The following is a 19,060-nucleotide window of genomic DNA, read 5'->3' as shown; positions in this document are numbered from 1 at the left end:
AGATTGAAACCTCGTCTCCTGTATCTCCTGCATTGGCAGGCGAATTCTTTACCACTGTGCCCCTTGGGAAGCCCTTAAAGTAAGCAAGATTCACTTAATTTTTGGAATCTTGGAAAGTCAGTATCTGGATTCAATTTGTTGTTGCTCAGTGGCCCAGTTGTGTCCGACTCTGTGACCCCACAGACTGCAGCACACCAGGCTTCCCTGTCCTGCACCACCTCCTGGAGCTTGCTCAAACTTATGTCCACTGAGTCGGTGATGCCATCCAACCACCTCGTCCTCTGTCATACCCTTCTCTTCCTGCCTTCTATCTTTACCAGAATCAATATATTTTCCAAATTCAATAGAAGGTTTCTTTTAGATTGAGAATTTATCAAGTAACAAATGAAAATTAGGTTTCCTAACTTTCCAAGAAGACCCACCAGCAATGCAGGAGACCCTGGTTAGATCTCTGGGTTGGGAAGAGCCCTTGCAGAAAAGAATGTCTACCAACTCCAGTATTCTTGCCTGGAGAATTCCATGGACAAAGGAGCCTGGCAAACTATAGTCCACGGGGCCACAAAGAGTTGGACATGACTGAAGTGACTAACATAATAACACATGTAGCCTTCACACATGGACTCTTGAAGGTTAATGACATATAAGATAACTAATTTTGGTATTCCTATTCCAGTGAGTATATACATCTACAATAAAGTTTTTAAAGGGCTGTGATCTCACTAAATTATCAGAAATGACATGGAAGAAATAAACACTTTCCTCTGATCTTTAAAAAGTGACTTATGCTTAATTCTTGGAGCTGTGGCATAGAATACTTGGAACTTATTTTTCAACATACACTGTAAGAGAAACTTTAGTAGAGGGAATTGGCATTTAGAGGATTCCTAAAACAACAGATAACAAATAATTTATGATGTGCTCCTAAAATCTAGTCCAGTCTATTTCCAGCACATGAAGTCATTTTCTTCCATGTTAGGCATGGAAGTTACTACAGGGAATCTTAACAACAGCAAAGAACCTTGATGAATCTTAACAACAGTACCACCAGGGGGTACTATAGACCAAAAGGGAACAAAGTTGCCCTCCTCCCAAGGATGGGGGAGCCAAGATCACAAACCACTCTTAAGACTTCCTCTGGTTCATGCCAATGTATGGCAAAAACCACCACAACAATGTAAAGGAATTAGACTCCAATTAAAATAAATAATTTAAAAAATTTTTAAAAGACTTCCTATGGACAAACTGCAATTTTCACTCATTCGTTTCCCAGCTATTGGCTTGTGCCTAAGGGTATATTCTGGTTTTTCTGCCCATTTTTCCCCCTGAATGTCTGCCATACTTCCTGGTCACCAACCCTACCGTTTCTACCTTCCCTGTCTCCCTCCCAGATACCTCCCTTCTCTTCCCCTGCAGACACCTGCCAGCCTTATACCTTTCTCTACACATACCTTCTACTCTTCGTGTAACTGACCTCTTCGAGCATGAACACTGCTATTTTAAATCAGTTATTCCCCAAATGAAAACATTTTCTATACAGCCTGTTTACACTGACAGGGATAGGAGTTATAATTTAAGGTCGCTCCTAGATCATTAATCTCTGAAAGGTAATTTAGTTCCATACACTCCAAATTAAAGGAAGAAAAACCTTCACAAGAAAAGTTAAATGAAGCCTAAGAACAAATGCCCACTCATTTCTCAGTCAGTCAGTGTCTGCCACTCAGTCCTGTCTGACTCTTTTGTGACCCCATGGACTGTCGCCCACCAGGCTCCTCTGTCCATGGGATTCTCCAGGTAAGAATACTGGAGTGGATTGCCATTCCCTTCTCCAGGAGATCTTCCCAACCCAGGGATCAAACCCAGGTCTCTTGCATTGCAGGCGGATTCTTTACCATCTGAGCCACCAGGGAAGCCTCAGTAATGCTTATAAATCCATTTCTGCCCCCGTGGTCAAAGCTGTGTTTAATTTTTTTATTTATTCTATACTCCACATCCATGCATATCTCCTTTGTTACCTGTCACTTCCATGTATTTGCCCCAAACTACTGCTTTCCAGGGCTATATCAAATCCTCTCATTTTTAAATCTCATTGATTAAATTATTTTGTAGTTTTAGTAATTCACATACCATACCACATACAACTGACCCATTTAATGTATACAATGGCTTTTAGTATATTCAGAGTTGTGCAAATATCACCACAATCAGTTTTAGAACATCTTCCCCACCCCAATAAGAAACCCTGCATGTATCAGCAGTCACCCTTCACTCCACCCTCTTCCCCTCCAACTCAGTCCCAGGAGACAAACAATCTATTTTGTGTCTATATAGATTTGCTTACCCTGGAGATTTTATACCAATACAATCCTACAATATGTGATCCTCTGTGATTGGCTTCTTTCATGTAATAATGATATCAAAGCTCATCCACATTATAGCATGTTCACTAATTATTTTTTAATGCTAAATACTATTTAATTGTATGGACATACTACATATTTCATCTGTCCAGTCACCCATTGATGGGCATTTGGGTTGCCTCTATATTTTGTCTTTTATGAATAATGCTGCTTTGAAAGTTTGTGTACAAGTTTTTGTTTGGACATATGTTTTCATTTCTCTTAGGTATTGTTATGAACTTAACTGTATTTCCCCCCAAAAAATATGTTGAAGGTAAACTCCAGCACCTCAGAATGTGATCTCACTTGGAAATGAGTTTTTATAGAGGCAATAATGCTAAAATGAGGTCACTGGGTTAGGCTCCAGTCCAATATTTCGGGTGTCCTTATAAACAGGAAAATTTGGACAAGATGCAGAGACACACAGGGAGAAACGCAAGTGAAGACGGAGGGTTGCACTGATGCATCTACAAACAAAGGAATGTTACGGGTTTCTGGCAAACACCAGAAACTACAAGAGGCAAGACAGGATTCTCTCCTACAGCCATCAGGGGGAGCAGGACCCCGCCAATACTTTGACTTAGGACTTCCAGCTCCTGGGACTGTGAGACAATTATTATCTGTTTTTCTGAGCCACCCAGTTAGGGGTCCTTTGTTACAGACACCCTAGGAAATGAATACAGGAATGCATCTAGGGGTAGAACTGTTGGGTCACTGTTCGCCATAAAGGAACTGCCAGATTGTTTTCTCAAAAAGCTGTATCATTTGGTTATTTTCAACAAATTATTAGTGATTTCAAAACCTCCTTCAAATACAGTCAGCTCTTCTATGTATTACCTTGCCCTTGAAGAGTAATTCTCTCTCCAACCCCACCAAGATGGCAATCCTCCTCACCACCATTTATTAAGCCTTCCTATATTTTTCAAAAAAAGAACAATAACAGATGGTTAAATTACCAATGCACTAACAGAAAGGGGTATTAGAGTAAGCTATGGTTGGGGTTGTAGAATAATCTAAGCGCTCTAAACCTGAAGACAGGCAAAGAGTAAATAGTACCAGACAGCAGGAAATTGTCTTTATTATTTTTTTATATTTATTTATTTTTAGGAAATTGTCTTTAAAAGGAGGATTTCTGAGCTGAGATGGGGAAGAGAAGAGGATCCATAAGGAGATGATGGCATTTTCCTGAAGGAAGGGAATCTGGCCACAGAGAGATCTAAATTCCATCTCTGGAAAAAAGGAATTAGTCTGGGGAGAAGAGAATACATCTTCTGGCAGAAACTTTGAAATTCTGAATTTCAGTTTGTTGTTCTCCTGAGAGGAGCCTCAACTCTTCTTCAAACAATAAAGTACTATAATAAACCCAGTAATGATGAAGTTATATATACATATTTAATCAAGTATCTGACTATTCTGAACAAGGAAGAATAAAACCCTTTATACAGTTGAGTAAATAAGATACACACACATATCCACACATAAACAGATCAAGCACCATGCCTGGCCAATAAAGTTTTTAACAGCTAATAAAGTCTATAGATTTCAGATCTCTGCATAAGGAATGGATGTCGGGTTTATGAGTAATGACTTGGCTCTTGGCCATGGTATAAAAATTAGAGGGGGAAAAAAACACATGCTAAAAGGTTTACATTAAAATCTCATAAAGATCACTTCATTTTGTTAACAATAACCTATTTCATTTATTTCATGTGCAAGGTCAACCTTTTCATTTTTCACAGCCTCGTATAGAAAAGCAAAGCAGAATGAAAAGGGAATGTTGGAGAAATGCATTCTAATGCCAGTGAGCTAACTGCTGACAGACAGGAGAGACAGGAAAACACCAGCAGAGCCCATCACACAAAATGCACAACCATCTGGGATTATCTGGGAAATGAGCGCGTCAAGGCTGTATATTGCCACCCTGCTTATTCAACTTATATGCAGAGTACATCATGCAAAAAAATGCTGGGCTGGATGAAGCACAAGCTGGAATCAAGAACACAGGGAGAAATATTAATAATCTCAGATATGCAGATGACACCACCTTTATGGCAGAAAGCAAAGAGGAACTAAAGAGCCTCTTGAAGATCGTGAAAGAGCAAAGTGAAAAAGCTGGCTTAAAACTCAACATTCAAACAACTAACATCATGGCATCTGGTCCCATCACTTCATGGAAAATAGATAGGGAAAAAATGGAAATAGCGACAGACTTTATTTTCTTGGACTCCATAATCACTGCAAATGGTGACTACAGTCATGAAATTAAAAGATGATTGCTCCTTGAAAGAAAAGCTATGACAAATCTAGACAGTGTATTAAAAAGCAGAGACATTGCCAACAAAGGTTCGTATAGTCAAAGCTATGGTTTTTCCCGTAGTCATGTATGGATGAGAGTTGGACCATACAGAAGGCTGAGCACCAAAAAATTGGTGCTTTCAAACTATGGTGTTGGAGAAGACTCTCAAGAGTCTCTTGGACTGCAAGAAGATCAACCCAGCCAATCCTAAAGGAGATCAGTCCTGAATATTCATTGGAAGGATTGATGCTGAAGCTCCAATACTTTGGTCACCTGATGTGAAGAGCTAACTCATTAGAAAAGACCCTGATGCTGGGAAAGATTGAAGGCAGGAGGAGAAGGGGAGAACAGAGGACAAGATGGTTGGATGGCATCACCAACTTGATGGACCTGAGTTTGAACAAGCTCCAGGAGATGGTGAAAGACAGGGAAGCCTGGCGTGCTGCAGTCCATGGGGTCACAAAGAATCGGACTCGACTGAACAACAACCGGGATTATTTAGTGAACGGAGAAAGGAGAGAAAAAAACCCCTGAAGGGGTCACAGTGCAATCACGGTACCCCAAACTGGTGAGCTCGAGTCTTCCAAAGAGTTCATGTTGCTTAAAGAGATAGGTAACAACAGTACTGTCTAGAACACAACATCAAGGAATTAAAATTAAAGTTACTGATTATCTCTAATAAGCCATCCTTTTCTTTTCCTTCTCCTGAACTTTCTCCCAGTTGATGACTAAATCTGGTCTGGAAAGAGAAGACTGGAACAAAACAATTATCCAGGATACCTAGGTCTGAAAATACAGCAATGGTTGTTTAAAGCTGGAAGAACATGAGCAAGACTAAAATCTATATAATTTTACTTATCGTGAAACACTTAACAAACAACAACAACAAAAATGTACCTTGCACACCATTTCTACAGAAACCTCTTCTCTCCCCAGCCTCCTCTTACCTGGTAACAAAAGCCACATAATCTTCTAAATCAGTGGTTCTCAAGCACTTGGAGAAGCCCAAGCAGCAGTATCGGCATCATCTGAAAATTCTTTGGAAAAGCAAATTATGGAGCCACACCCCGGGCCTACAGGCTCCAAGAGCGGGGCCAGAAACCAGGGGTGGTCCAAGTGCTCCCTCCCTCCAGGTGATTCTGAGGCTTGCCGAAGTTAGAGCAAATAATACAAATGTAAAAGACCCAGGATTTCTGATGGAACAAAACAATCCTTAAACGACTGAAGTGACAAAAGGTGATAGGGAACGAAAGTCTATAATGTAAACTGTGCATCATTAGTTTAGAAACCATGTTCTTTCTAGACTAAGACCCGGTTAGTAATAGCGTGAAGATGGTACCTTCCAGATATTTCAGGAGTGCCCGGCAGCTATTTCCATGAGCAGATATCAGAATGGTTTTACCACGTAATACTTCAGGAGCAATCCTTTCGTTCCAATAGGGAAGGAGTCTCTCCAGAACATCCTTTAAGCTCTCGGATCGTGGCAGCTGATCCAAAGGCACATCACACACTTTATATCTCCGGTCATTGTAGATTTCGTGGTAGTAAGGATGGGACTCATCGATGGGAGGAGGGGTCACATTGTAGCTCCTTCTCCACAGCCTCACCTGCTCCTCGCCGTGATTCAACGCCATCTGCTCCCTGTTGAGACTGATCAAGGCTCCGTAGTGACGCTCGTTGAGACGCCAGGAGCTCTCCACGGGAACCCACTCCTGCCCCAGCTCTTCCAGGATCAGCCAGGCTGTGTGGATGGACCGGTTCAGGATGGATGTGAACACGAGATCAAACTCAACGTTTAGTGCTTTGAGTTGCTTCCCACAGTTCCGCGCTTCCTCCAGGCCGTCACTGTTGAGTTTCTGATCCACCCAGCTACAGAAGCGGTTCTCTTTATTCCAAGCACCCTCTCCATGTCTCAACATGATCAGTTTGTACTTGGACATATTGATGGCTGAGCTTTCCTAGGGCTTTCCAAAGGGTTGGTGTTCAGTGACAACAATATATCTACATGGAGAAGAAACAAGAAGTTATATGTTTCATTCAACTGACTACCTGGGAGTGGAAGCACAACTTTCCAACAGTCAGTTTCTAAAATACACTGGAATGATTCCTTGAACCGTTTTGACATCAGGCATCCAGCAACTCATACACACTATGGCACATATGGGCAGAGTCTACAGACAATTACAGGGAACCTAGTTAGCTGGCTTAATTTTCTGATGGTTAGATAGTATATGTTAATTGTATGACGTAAAACAACAGAACACTTTATTCTAATGGCATGCTACAAGTCCACCAGATAAAAAGGCAGTTCCTGCTTACAGAAGAGAGGATTTAATAGAATGAGTTGTACGTGTCTAAAATGATGACTTGTAGCTGGGAACTCCCAGCTTTGAGAAGCTGACTCAAGACTGAAGGAACACCCTTCTCATTCTGTTTTCCCTCTGGTGAAGAAAGAAATATTTACAGTCTCATCTTATTACAGAAGTTATTAAACATGCTAATTCTATAAACCACCACATTCACCTGGTATGTAAATCACCAAATGGAGACAACCGGCTCTTTAATGCCATAGTCTACACCACACACACAAGAAAATCTAAGTTTCAATATTTAAACAATACTAAGATGATTTCAATCAACCTTGGCATCCAATACGGTAGTCACTTAAATAATCTCTCACCTGACTCAAGATGACAGTTTTTGGCAGAAATAAATCTGGATGCCAAACAAGCTATCAAATTAAGCAGCTGAGAGATGCTGCCTGTAGAACCAGATTACCAGGAGCAGGTGGTCTGCAGGAGTGAGAGGAAGCACACAGATAAGGAGGCCACATCTCCTCCTCTCAACCCTTCAGCTTTCCTATACATGCCAGCCACATCGCAGAGGGAGACTCTAGTAAGGTGGGACAGGCAACCCTGGAGTGTTCCTGAACCCCCTAACTGAAGCTGCTGGAGCAGAAATCTGGGCCCACTCTGTCCCCTGGAGAAAATCTGCAGCCTGGCTGCACCAGCCTGCCTCACTGGCCTTTTGATGGGCACATCCACACTGACAAAGGCTACTCGGTTTACGTGCCCAGCACTTTCCACACCAAGGGGTACAGATTATACAAACATCAGGGCCTGGTCTTCTGCCATTCTTGGCAACTTCTATGAACTGGAGATACTCTGTCCCACTTAAACTGTGATTCGCCCACAGTTCTATAATAATCAGTGACGAAGTTAATTGGAATCTGGATCTAATTTCTTCCTTTCCTTAGTTAATCCCGAGAGATTCTCAAGTGGAGGCGGGGGGGGAGGGGAGTCTTTACAACAAAGCTTCCGATTTCAGAGGGCCAAGAGCGGACCTGAGGGAGGAAGCAGATGGAAATGATCTGCAAGTGGTTGAGAGGTGACAGCAGTTAGGTTTATGACCTTCCCTTCACATTGGGCATCAATGAAGTCTGACCTTTATTTAGTGAATGTGCAACAGGGAAGCATCAGGTTACTGGAAGAGCCTGGGCTCAGGACGCAGGTGAAGGTACCTTGCAGAGCTGAGGCTTTCCAGAGGGAGAAAGATGCCTCTCCCCTCAACCCAGATGGGCAGCGAGGGGCAGAAAACTGAAAATGGGATGAAAGGCAGCTAGACAGTGTTTGGCTAGGTGATTACTGGTGCCTGGAAGTGGAGTACTCATGAAATGAATGAAGCTCAAGATTTAGGGCCCCTCACTTGAACAAACTCCTTCTAAGGCATTGGGAGAGACCAAATAATGAATTCACATGGATGAGAATGTGTATGTGTGTTTAATCAGCAAAAGAAAGACACTTGGGTATTGATTTTTTGAAGAGCCCACCCCAATTCCACTAAGTGCTAGAAGCTTCAGGCCCATCAAAACCTGGATTCCTGCCCATGCAACATTTTATTCACTGCTCTGCTTCTGGTGGTGGAGGGGGATGGAGAAAAGAGAAGCTGTCGATTGTTCTCTACCTCAGCCCTTACTGTGTCTTGTCAAGCAAGAAGCTCGTTATAGCAAAGAAGCTATTTTTCACTTCAAATGAAGAAGGTGTGATGCACAAATGTTATAGGCAGATGCACCTCTCCATCATCTTTTGATGATGAACTATCCTGAGGGGGGAAAAAATGTAGCAATAACATCACGAACACTCAGGTACCTATCACGAAGCTTTATAGTATTTTAATCAGTTCTACTTGTTTACTTTAAGAAATAAGACAATTTCTGTTTCTTCCCTCTCAAAATAAATACCCTGAAGCAGAGAAAATAGTGCTACAGCCACAAAGACTCTACAAATACACCAGCCCCTTATTATGGTGCACAGAGGGCAAACACAGGATAAGATAGCAAATTGGAGCATCTACTTCAGGTCAACAAAGTCCCTTCCCTCTCTCCTCCTTGCTATCAACTGACCTTTGCCATTTAATTAATGGCTGAATATTTACAAAGGAGCTGCTGAGGTTTACAGCTTGCATCTTTATGATTCAGTCTCCATAGGAGCTGGTATGCCAAGTGTTTACCAACAAATGCAACACTGCTGTCAGTTTCATTTAAAGTTTCAGGCAGGGGCTGCAGATCCATGTGGGGCTGCGTGAGTGGTGGGAACATTGCTGAACTGCAGAGAACATAGGTGCTTCTCTGATGGATGCAACTCATGCACTTTGACACACGGATGGAGCATCTGTATAATCTAGTCTCACTGAGCTAAGGTTACCATTCTAGAACTTTTCTGGAGAACAAACAGAAGCTGCAAGCTGCTGGAAACAAGACTGGAGAGAATGCAAGACTCAGACCAGAAAGAACCTGTGGATTCTGTTTTGTTCTTGAGAGTAACAAAAATGTCTTTTTTTTCTTTTTGTAATGTGATCAGTTCAGCTTAAAAGTTCATAGGAAAAATGAAAGGAGTAGCTACTACTTAGCTCCAGCCCATTTCTCTGTGAGACTGAGGAACTGAGGTCCTCAATTTTCCAATCTTCAAAAGAACTGGAAATGTGAATTTCATGTGATATCTGATATAACTACTAGCAACTAACTAGAATACATTTTAAAAAATATGAGCTAAACAAGACCTGTCTGAGAGTAGCTTGAGTCTGCTAGTGTAGGACCCGTGACTTAAAGGGGAAGCTCCTCCAGGTCACAGGTGAATGGGAAGCCCCACCCCCACCTCCTGGAGCCGGCCAGAGCCCAGGCCTCCAGGCTCTAACCCTGGCCCTTTCTCTGTGGTTGCCCAGCGCACTCTTCCAAAGGACAGACCCGCTAATCCCCACATATGCCGGGCTTCCTTGTCCCTGACCCTCCCTTCACCAAACCTTTGCCAGTGCCTTGCAGAGTCACAGATCTGTAATCAAACTCCTACTCAACTTTGGACTCTTCTGGAATGTTTCCTCTAGCTCTCAACACTGACCAAGCTGAAAATGAACTGAGCACAAAACTATTCCCAGGTGTCTGCTCTTCCCTTTAGCAGGGGTATTTGTGCCTCATATCCTGGGGTGGGGGCAGTTGATGGTGAGGGTCCTGCTCCCTCCCTCTTGATGGTACCGCCTGACCGAATGCCTCCACCCCCACCATCTTTTGGGCAGGAGCAGGGAGCTTTGATTCTGAGAGTCCTGCAACATTCAGCCTAGTTCTCTTACCCTCATGCATTAGCTACAAACTTCCTGAAAACTGAGTACCCTGTTTAAAACCCTCAAATTACTTCCTGTTGATCTTAGGACAAAACTCAAAATCCTTAATGTGACCAGTAAGGCTTTGGTTTTTTTTATTTCCTTGAACATACCATGTTCTTTCTGGCCTCAGGAACTCTGCACACTCTGTATCCTACACAGAACCCTTGCCCATCATCACCTCCCCTCCAACTGCCACTTCAATCCCACTCTGCTTTTTGGACCCACTAGTCATCAGCTGTGTCCAGTCAAAATGTAATGCAAGCCACATATAATCGGCTTTTTAAAATTGGTAATTTTAAACTTTCTAAAAGTCATATTAAGCAGAAAAAAGTGGGTGAAATTTTAATAATTCATTTTATTTAACCCTTTAGTTTCAAAGGATTATCATTCTAACATATGATCTATATAAAATAATTAATGAGGTATTTTCTTTTTTTCTTAGTCTTTGAAACCTGATCTGCATTTTATACTTAAAAGCACAACTCACTTTGAACTAGCCAAGTTTCAAGGGCTCCATAGCCACCCATGACCAGTGGTTACTATATTGAATGGTGTGACTATAGAGCTTAGTTTAAATGTTATTTCCTCTAGGCTGGTGGTTTCTCAAACTTTAATGTGCATTGGAATCACCAAGAGAACTGTTTCAGATTACTGGGCCCCATTTCCACAGCCTGAATGAGTAGGTCTGGGGTGGGCATGAGACTATATTTCTAACAAGATTCCAGGTGATGCTGATGCTGCAGGTTTGAGGATAATGCTTTCAGACTTCTGGGTATGCCCTTCTTTCTCACCCATTGAAAGTGATGAGGTGCCTTCCCACAGCCCCCTGCTTTATGACATTGGGTGCAGTTGTGATGGGTCACTGTGACAGATCACTTGTTCCCTGTCTGTGTGCCCTGTAAACTGCATTAGAGCTGATGACTCACTGCCTTTATCTGGAACCCAGCATGACTCTTGACACATACTATGTACTTAGTAGGTGTGTTGACTGAATCAAAGACAAGCAAAAATGATTAGACTGTGCTAATAAGGCTAAGCATGGTGCAATGAGTATTCAGAATCGTGTCCAATTCTTTGCGACCCCATGGACTGTAGGCTGCCAGGCTCCACTCCCCATGGAATTTTCCCAGTAAGAATATTGGAGGGCATTGCCATTTCCTACTCCAGAGGATCTTCCCAGCCCAGGGATTGAACCCACATCTCTGACATCTCCTGCATTGGCAGGTGGATTCTTTATCACTATGCCAGCTGGGAAGTCCAATAGTTTTAGTGGTAACTGCCAAAGCATAGAACAGTCAGCTGGGGACATCTCTGGCAATCCAGCGGTTAAGACTCCACCCTTCTACTGCAGGTAGTGTGGGTTCCATCCCTGGTTGGAACTAAGATCTCACGATATGGCCAAAAAAACAAATCAACAGTCAGTTGGCAGGTCCAAGATGTCAGGAAGTTTTAACTCAAGAATTCCAATGTATTTGATGGCAAAGGCAGAGCCAAGAACAATCATCCATCATATTTTTGTATCTGTTACAGTTTAGTGTGTTCCTAAATGGCCTTAACAATGTGCACAGAGAAAAGAGAGATTGATTTGTTCAAAAACACAGAGGCACTAAATGAAACTGGACCTGTTGTCCAGGCCCTGTGCCTCTGACACCTATGCTCTTTCTACCTCACCATGGAAGACTTGCGAGTCTGGGTGTGAGCATCTAGGCTCATTTGGCTTCGCTTCACAGGAGCATCTCCAGTCACAGCTTGTCTTTCCAACCCAGGCAGACGTTTCATGAGCTGCTCACAAACAAAGTGAGTATAAAGGAGGGCTTGGGGTGTGACTGCCCATGAGAACCTCAAGGCACAACGTCGAATCAGGCAACAGACACTCCCGACTTAGAAAGAGGGGGCCATGACAAGAATTAAAAACTATTCTTTTTAAAAATCAAGCTTTGGGCGGGGGGTGGTGTGTGCTGCTTTTGGTAAAGCTTACCATGCTGGAGTTGATTTTTAAGGGTCCTCATTTATCCTCTCAGCAAGGGTTATTGGCACTTGAATTAAGTGCTGATTTTAGTCAATGATTTACTTCATACCCCCAAGGGGCCACACAGGTCACTGAGTGACCACACTTCAGGGTGCCTTCCTTTTTAAAATATGATGTGGCTCAAAGTAAAAAAAAATACTAAGCAAACATATCTTTTACATGACTCTGCATCTCCTCTTCCTGCCCCCTCCTCTTGGCTGTTTTTCCCTCCTTCTGGCCATTATTTTTTTTAGTCGTCTGACACCTACCTTGTACCTTGCCCACTCTACTGAAACAGTCTCTCAAAAGACTGCTGATTAGTCACTTCTTAGTAAGTGGAGACCATCTTCACTCAGGACTCCCACTGCTTTGATCCCTCTGAAGCTGAGCACTTCCATCAGGGGAAGAAAAATTCTTCTAAGACTTCAGGGCTGCATTTCTCCCACCTCTTCTATTGTTACGTCCTGGTGCTGCCTACCTGTTGGCAACAGTACTAGGATGGTGAAGCATGTATCATAGCATAGCTTCCCGGCCCAGGGATCGAACATGGGTCTCCTGCACTGCAGGCAGATTCCTTACCATCTGAGCCACCAGGGAAGCCTGTAAGACGCCACGGCTGCTACCTTTCTTGGAGTGCTCATCGTGTGCTTGGGACGATTCGAATTCTCAACCACTATTCTATGGACAGGTTACTACAATTACTCCTATTTTACAGATGCAGAAACTCAGAAGAGGCTAACTTGCCCAAGAGGACAGAGACTGTAACTGGCAGAGCAGGAGTTCAGTATCAGGCCAGCCTGGACCCTAAAGCATATACATATGCCCTGACCCACTCTGCTCCACTACCATATGGGCACCCAAGGCTCTGTCTTCCTACCCTGGAAACCCCACTTTTCTCACGACTTTAATTACATTAAAATGGATGATGTATCCATTGACAGCCCCAGATACTCATCAGTCTGCCCAGTCTGGTCAAACAACTCATTCTTCAAACATGTGCTGCAAATCTCATTTGAATACGGCACATAGCTAGGCCTGGGAGGAACAGAGAATCGAACATGAATGATGCCTCCAAGGGACTAATGGAGGAAAAGGGACGGGTGTGTATCATGACAGCAGAAAGTAATCCACAGCACGAGAAAGCACTTGATGTATAAGAGAGATGGAAAAGGAGGTTTTTTTTTTTTGTTTTTTTGAATAATGCTTCGTGGACATGGCACTATTTAAGCTGGATTTGAAAAGATGTTTAAGATTTATAGAAAAAAGAAAAGGAATTCTGGTCTAAGGGAACAGTGAGTAGAATTAAGGGAATGGGTATTTATGGAGAACCATTCAAACTGGTTTGCCAAGAACAGTCTTGCTTTAGACCTGTTTCCCCAACATAATTATTATAGGGCCCCTTTCACACTTGAAGGTCCCATCTGGAAAATTATATGATCATCCTGTACTAAGTATAGGGTATAATAAGGAAGAAGGAGGACACTAGTCTAGAAAGATAAGGCTGAATAGTGGCCCTGAAAGGACATTGTGCCAAAGAACATAGGTTCTTCTGCAAGTACTGGGACATCATTAAAGCTCTAATACTGTGTATTTTAGGAGGATCAGGCAGTACTTACAAGTAAGGGAAATGGATGTGAATACTTGTGAATCTTTTGCAACTATTCTCGTAACATTTAATGAAGACCTGGGGCAGCATAATTGCTGTTGAAATGGGATGAAGGCAATGATGTGAGAGACATTCAGCTTAGCTGGAGGCAAAAAAAAGGGGGGGGGGCAACTTTTTCTTTAAAAGGTCCAAGAGTAAATATTTTAGGCTTTGTGGGTGATATGGTCTCTCTTAAAATTACTCAATTCTGCCACTGTAGCTGAAAGCAATCATAAACAATGCATATATGAACAAATAAGGCTATGTTCCAATAAACATATTGGAACTTTTTGTCTTTTACATATGGATAAAGAAATGAGAATTTCATATAATTTCCATGCACATGAAATATTGTTATTCTTTGACTTATTTCAACCATTAAAAAAATGTAAAAGTCATTCATAGCTTGTGGGCTGGAAAGACAGTAGGCCAGAAGGTCTTAGCTTCCTAAACCCTGGTCTAGCTGAGATTACTCAGATCTACTAATCACATCAGCATTTTGAACATTTAAGCATCCTGCCATAGGATAATCCCAACATTATTAAAATCACCTGATTTTATTCTTGGCCAGCACTGCAAGTACTTTGAATAATGGAATCCCATTCGTAACTGTTTTTAATCCTTCATAAAAGACAATACTGAGCACATTTAAATCAGTCTGAGTAGTTTATTTTGCTTCATCAAATTACTTAATAATGGGTTCAAGATAGAACAATAGGGAAAAAAATTATTCATCTTGTTAACCAACTTCAAAAATATAATCTGTCATTTTGACATGCTTTACTTTTATTAGACATCTTTATAAATTGTCACAGTGCTTCACACTTCAGGTGAATACATACCTGGCAACTCATGAACAGGTGGGGAAAATTATAGGATAAAGTCCAGTCTCAGCTTGTTTTCTGTTTCCAAAAATTGAGTAAGAAATGTGATCAATGATAGAATGTTGAAGCAATATAAAATAAGGGATGCAGAGCCACAGAGTTCCTTTAATCCAAAGCTTTCTCTTCAATAATAAATATTCAAATGCTACCCTAGACCATTTGAGTGTTTCCATGTTTGCACCACTTGGAGGTCTAAATCCTCACTATGCAGCTTTGAATGACTCTCAACCCCCACTGCATTAGGGATCTAGCTCTACAGAAGATAGACTGGCTAGACTTGAGGATAGGAAAAAGAGAGGTTAACCAAGTTTCTGATAAATTAAAAAGGAACAGTTCTTAAGGGAAATGACATCTGGAGCTCAGTTTCTAAGATTCTCCCAGCCCAGCTCAATATGAAAAGTTCAAACACGCCTGTATCCAAAAGTACCTCCCATTCCTCATCTATTACTTTTCCGAAAGCATGATGGTAATTTTTCCATTTGTATTTGCATTATAAGAACAACTATTTTACCAGGAGCAAACTCTATTACTTGTAGGTGTTTTCCAGACACTATTACCCTGTCATTCTCCAACTTTATACCTTCTAACAGCCCTGACTGACCCCATGTTACAGAGGTAACAAACCATAGCAGGTAGACCCTTATTCACAGGGAAGTGTCCAGCAATGAGATGTGTGTGCATGGGGCATGTGGCCTGTTCCAGCCGGCATGGCATCACTCATGTGCGGAATACCCACTCAAGATGTCTCCTTCCTATCTCTGGTTACTTATTCCCCAACAGTAATAGCATTTGTGTCAAAACAAACCATTTCCACCAAATCCCAAAAGTATGGGACTTTAGTCCCAGCTCTGCTACTTAATGACAGTGTCATCTTGACTATTTAAGTTATCTGCTGCACCTCAGGTTCCTTGTCCATAAAGATGAGGATAATGAAATTACTGTTTCTCAAGGGGCTTTGAGGAATACTAAATGAGATGATGGTGGAGCACCCTACCAAAGAATGCAAGGTATTCTGGGTTGAATGGCACACAGTTTGACTAACACATGAAGACTGATACAGACCTCAGGCCCTTGAAAGTGATCCTACCTTGCTGATGGTATGAGCAGAAACAAAAGCTGGGGATAAAATAAAATGAGGGTGGGGGTAAGGAGAAAAGGTTAAATTAGATAGGGTAAGGAGAAATGCAATCAAATGCTGTATGTGTTTCAGGGCAGGGGTGTTGATGGTAAGATACAGTCCTAGAAGCATACCAAATACTAAGTGATATTCTATAATTCACATGCTTTGGTGAAGTGGCTAACATTTATTTTACATTTTATAGACTATGTTTTTATCATATTTGTGGCCACGTTTCAGTTAAAGAGTTTTGTTATTCAGTGATACTTTTAGTCCTATTTCCCCATACAAATATCCCTTCACACCAGATTTCATTCCAAGGATGTTCAAGTGACCCATCATCAGTTCAGACACTGGCATGTCCTCTGTGCTCTAGGCACAAGACAAAGATGAAGGTGTGGATGAATTTAGATGTCATTACTTAATGAATTTAGATGTCATTACTTAAATTACTTAATTTAAAATGAAATGTGCCACGTAATTTCAACCAACCATAGAAGGCAAAAGAGGAAGAGAGACTGAAAGATCTACCCAGACACCAACAGCAGCTGTCTTTGAGTAGTGGAATAAAGGATGACATTTTCTGCCATGTTTTACTTCTGTACAATGTTCATTCTGGACAATGACCAAATGTTCTACAATGATCCACTTGGTTTGGTTTAAATATGGACACAAAAGAACCAGGTATGACCCTTGTAGCTGGGAGCTTTCGTTTGCTAACAGACTGGTTAGGAATTTACTGTAATGAGATTTTGCTGATGTACTTGTGGTGGAAAATGTTTAAGAATCTTTAGTTTAAAACAGACTTTGAACACAGGCATGGACCTCAGAAATAATCTAATGCAACATTCACTTTTTAAAGAGACAGAAGTTAAGAGTCAGAGAGTTGAAATGATTTAAGATTATACCTGGTAGCTCAGTTGGTAAAGAATATGCCTGCAATGCAGAAGAATCTGGTTTGATTCCTGGGTCAGGAAGATCCCCTGGAGAAGGGATAGGCTACCCACTCCAGTATTCTTGGGCTTCCCTTGTGGCTCAGCTGGTAAAGAATCCCCCTGCAATATTGGAGACCTGGGTTCGATCCTTGGGTTGGGAAGATGCCCTGGAGAAGGGAAAGGCTACTCACTCCAGTATTCTGGCCTGGAGAATTCCATGGACTGTATGGTCCATGGGGGTGCAAAGAGTCAGACATGACTGAGTGACTTTAACTTCACTGAGATCACACAACTTCAAGACTAAAACCAGGTGTCTTGACTGCCAACTCAGAGCTCCTTCCACAACACCATCTGATTGAATTATGCTTCTCTAAACCCCACCACAATTGAGTATTGCATCTGCGGTATGTGAAGTGCATAGGAATACAAGGATGGAACAAACCTAGTCCCCTGGCCTCAGGGGAGACAGTTTTAAAAGACAAAATGCCATGTGTTCTGCTTTCATTATAGAAAACCCTAGAAACTACTGGTGAAAGATTGCATCTGATTTTTTCCCCCCAAAGTGGGCAGTTAACATTCTGGTACTACTTACAAGCCATTAAGCCTCCATAATTTGGGAGGCAGTAAGGTAATGAGAGCTATAGTAAGTCAGCCAACAAACAATTACTCCTCAAAACTCAACTGTGAATTTCACTTCCATTCACATTTCTGTTCTCTTTCTCCAGTAACATGGCCCTCGTCCCTTGGAAAGAAGAAGAAATACACTTACTTTTTCATCTGTAGTGGTTCAAAGAACCTGTGATTTAGTTCCAGATTTGAACCCTCCATGAAACCACTGCAGATATTTACCTTTCTCCTTTCATGACGTTCAGGTTTTTTCTATCTGCTGAGCCTTCAAGGGGCAAGTCTGCCATCGCCCTCAATATAGCGCCAAGGCCCTGAGAACATAGGGAAGCGCCCTTTCAGGGGGAGTCCTACGAAGGACTGACACCCGGTACCTGAGACGTCCAGGGGAGTGGAGTTATCACTCCCTTCGACTCCCTGTTTATTCTTGCCGTCAAGACACCACTACCAACGCGGGGTCCTCCTTTCCGTCAGCAAACTAAACAGGCTTATTCTGAGAAAGGGACAGCTGAGCGGGACCTAGGGGATAAGTGAGGGTCGGAGCTTGAGGGGTGGGCGTGCGAGTGCCAGGCTCCCACCACAGACTGAACCTGGGGAGGAAAGAAACTGGCCCTCCAGCGCGCCGAAATAAACCACCACATCACTGACAAATGCAAAACCTTCGCAACAGCACTATTAACAAGAGCAGCCACTCACCTGCCAAAAGGCCACCAGTAGCAGCCGCTCCTCGGAACCGCGGAGCAGCCACGGCCTCCCAGAACTCATCACTGCGGCCGGCATCGACTCTCTTTTCTAGCCCTGGAGCCAGAAGGGGCAGGTCCTAGAGCTCTGATTATTGGAAAGTCGAGTTGTCAATCATTCACACCCCCGCCCTACTCCCAGGAACAGGTCAAGGTCTTTTCCGTTTTTCAAATCCCCTGAGTAGAAAGTGAGGCTCTGATTGGCTCTCTGAGGAGACGAGCACACTTCCGCACCAGTGAAGAGCTAGCTCTGACGCTAGTGGGCGGGCCTGTTCCGGCGGGGACGTAGAAAAACAAAACACGGCGCGTCGCCTGGGCAATAGGTAAGCCTCAGGAGCTCTTAGGCGGTTGAGGTGCTTGAAAGCGCTTACGCGTCGAAGAGGAACTATCTGCCAACGTAGAGAAGTGTCGACGGAATCTTGAAGTGATGAGGTGATGCCTATCTTTACTCATGGGAAACTGCAGCTTGGGGATGAAGGTGGGCACTCCTCGCTTTCCTGGTGTTTTAAATCCTAAACGGTGATTAAAGTAAAAGCCTTTAAAGTGCCCGATTTATGAGCAGTAACTGGCCCTCACTCTCTCCTAATACTTTTATAGGTTCCCCTTAGGCACTCAGGGGCTTCCCTTGTGGCTCAGCTGGTAAAGAATCCGCCTGCAATGCAGGAGACCTGGGTTCCATCCCTGGGTTGGGACGATACCCTGGAGAGGGGAATGGCAACCCACTCCAGTATTCTGGCCTGGAGAATTCCATGGACAGTCC

General features: G+C 42.7%; 1 protein-coding gene across 1 annotated transcript in view; it reads right to left on the bottom strand.

Annotated features, from left to right (window-relative positions):
* Positions 1 to 18,390, bottom strand: part of BPGM (bisphosphoglycerate mutase) — a 30,327-nt gene extending 11,937 nt beyond the window's left edge. The window contains exons 1-2 of the mRNA XM_043872795.1: positions 18,257 to 18,390; positions 6,032 to 6,693 (exon numbers count right to left, since the gene is read on the bottom strand). Of these exons, the coding sequence (XP_043728730.1) occupies positions 6,032 to 6,632 (601 nt within the window). The 5' untranslated portion in view covers positions 6,633 to 6,693; positions 18,257 to 18,390. The remainder of the gene's footprint in view (positions 1 to 6,031; positions 6,694 to 18,256) is intronic.
* Between the last annotated feature and the right edge of the window lie 670 nt (positions 18,391 to 19,060).

Source organism: Cervus elaphus, chromosome 18, assembly GCF_910594005.1.
Source record: "Cervus elaphus chromosome 18, mCerEla1.1, whole genome shotgun sequence".
Taxonomy (NCBI): Eukaryota; Metazoa; Chordata; class Mammalia; order Artiodactyla; family Cervidae; genus Cervus; species Cervus elaphus.
Note: the sequence above shows the minus strand (reverse complement) of the source record. Positions and strands in the feature narration are given on the sequence as shown.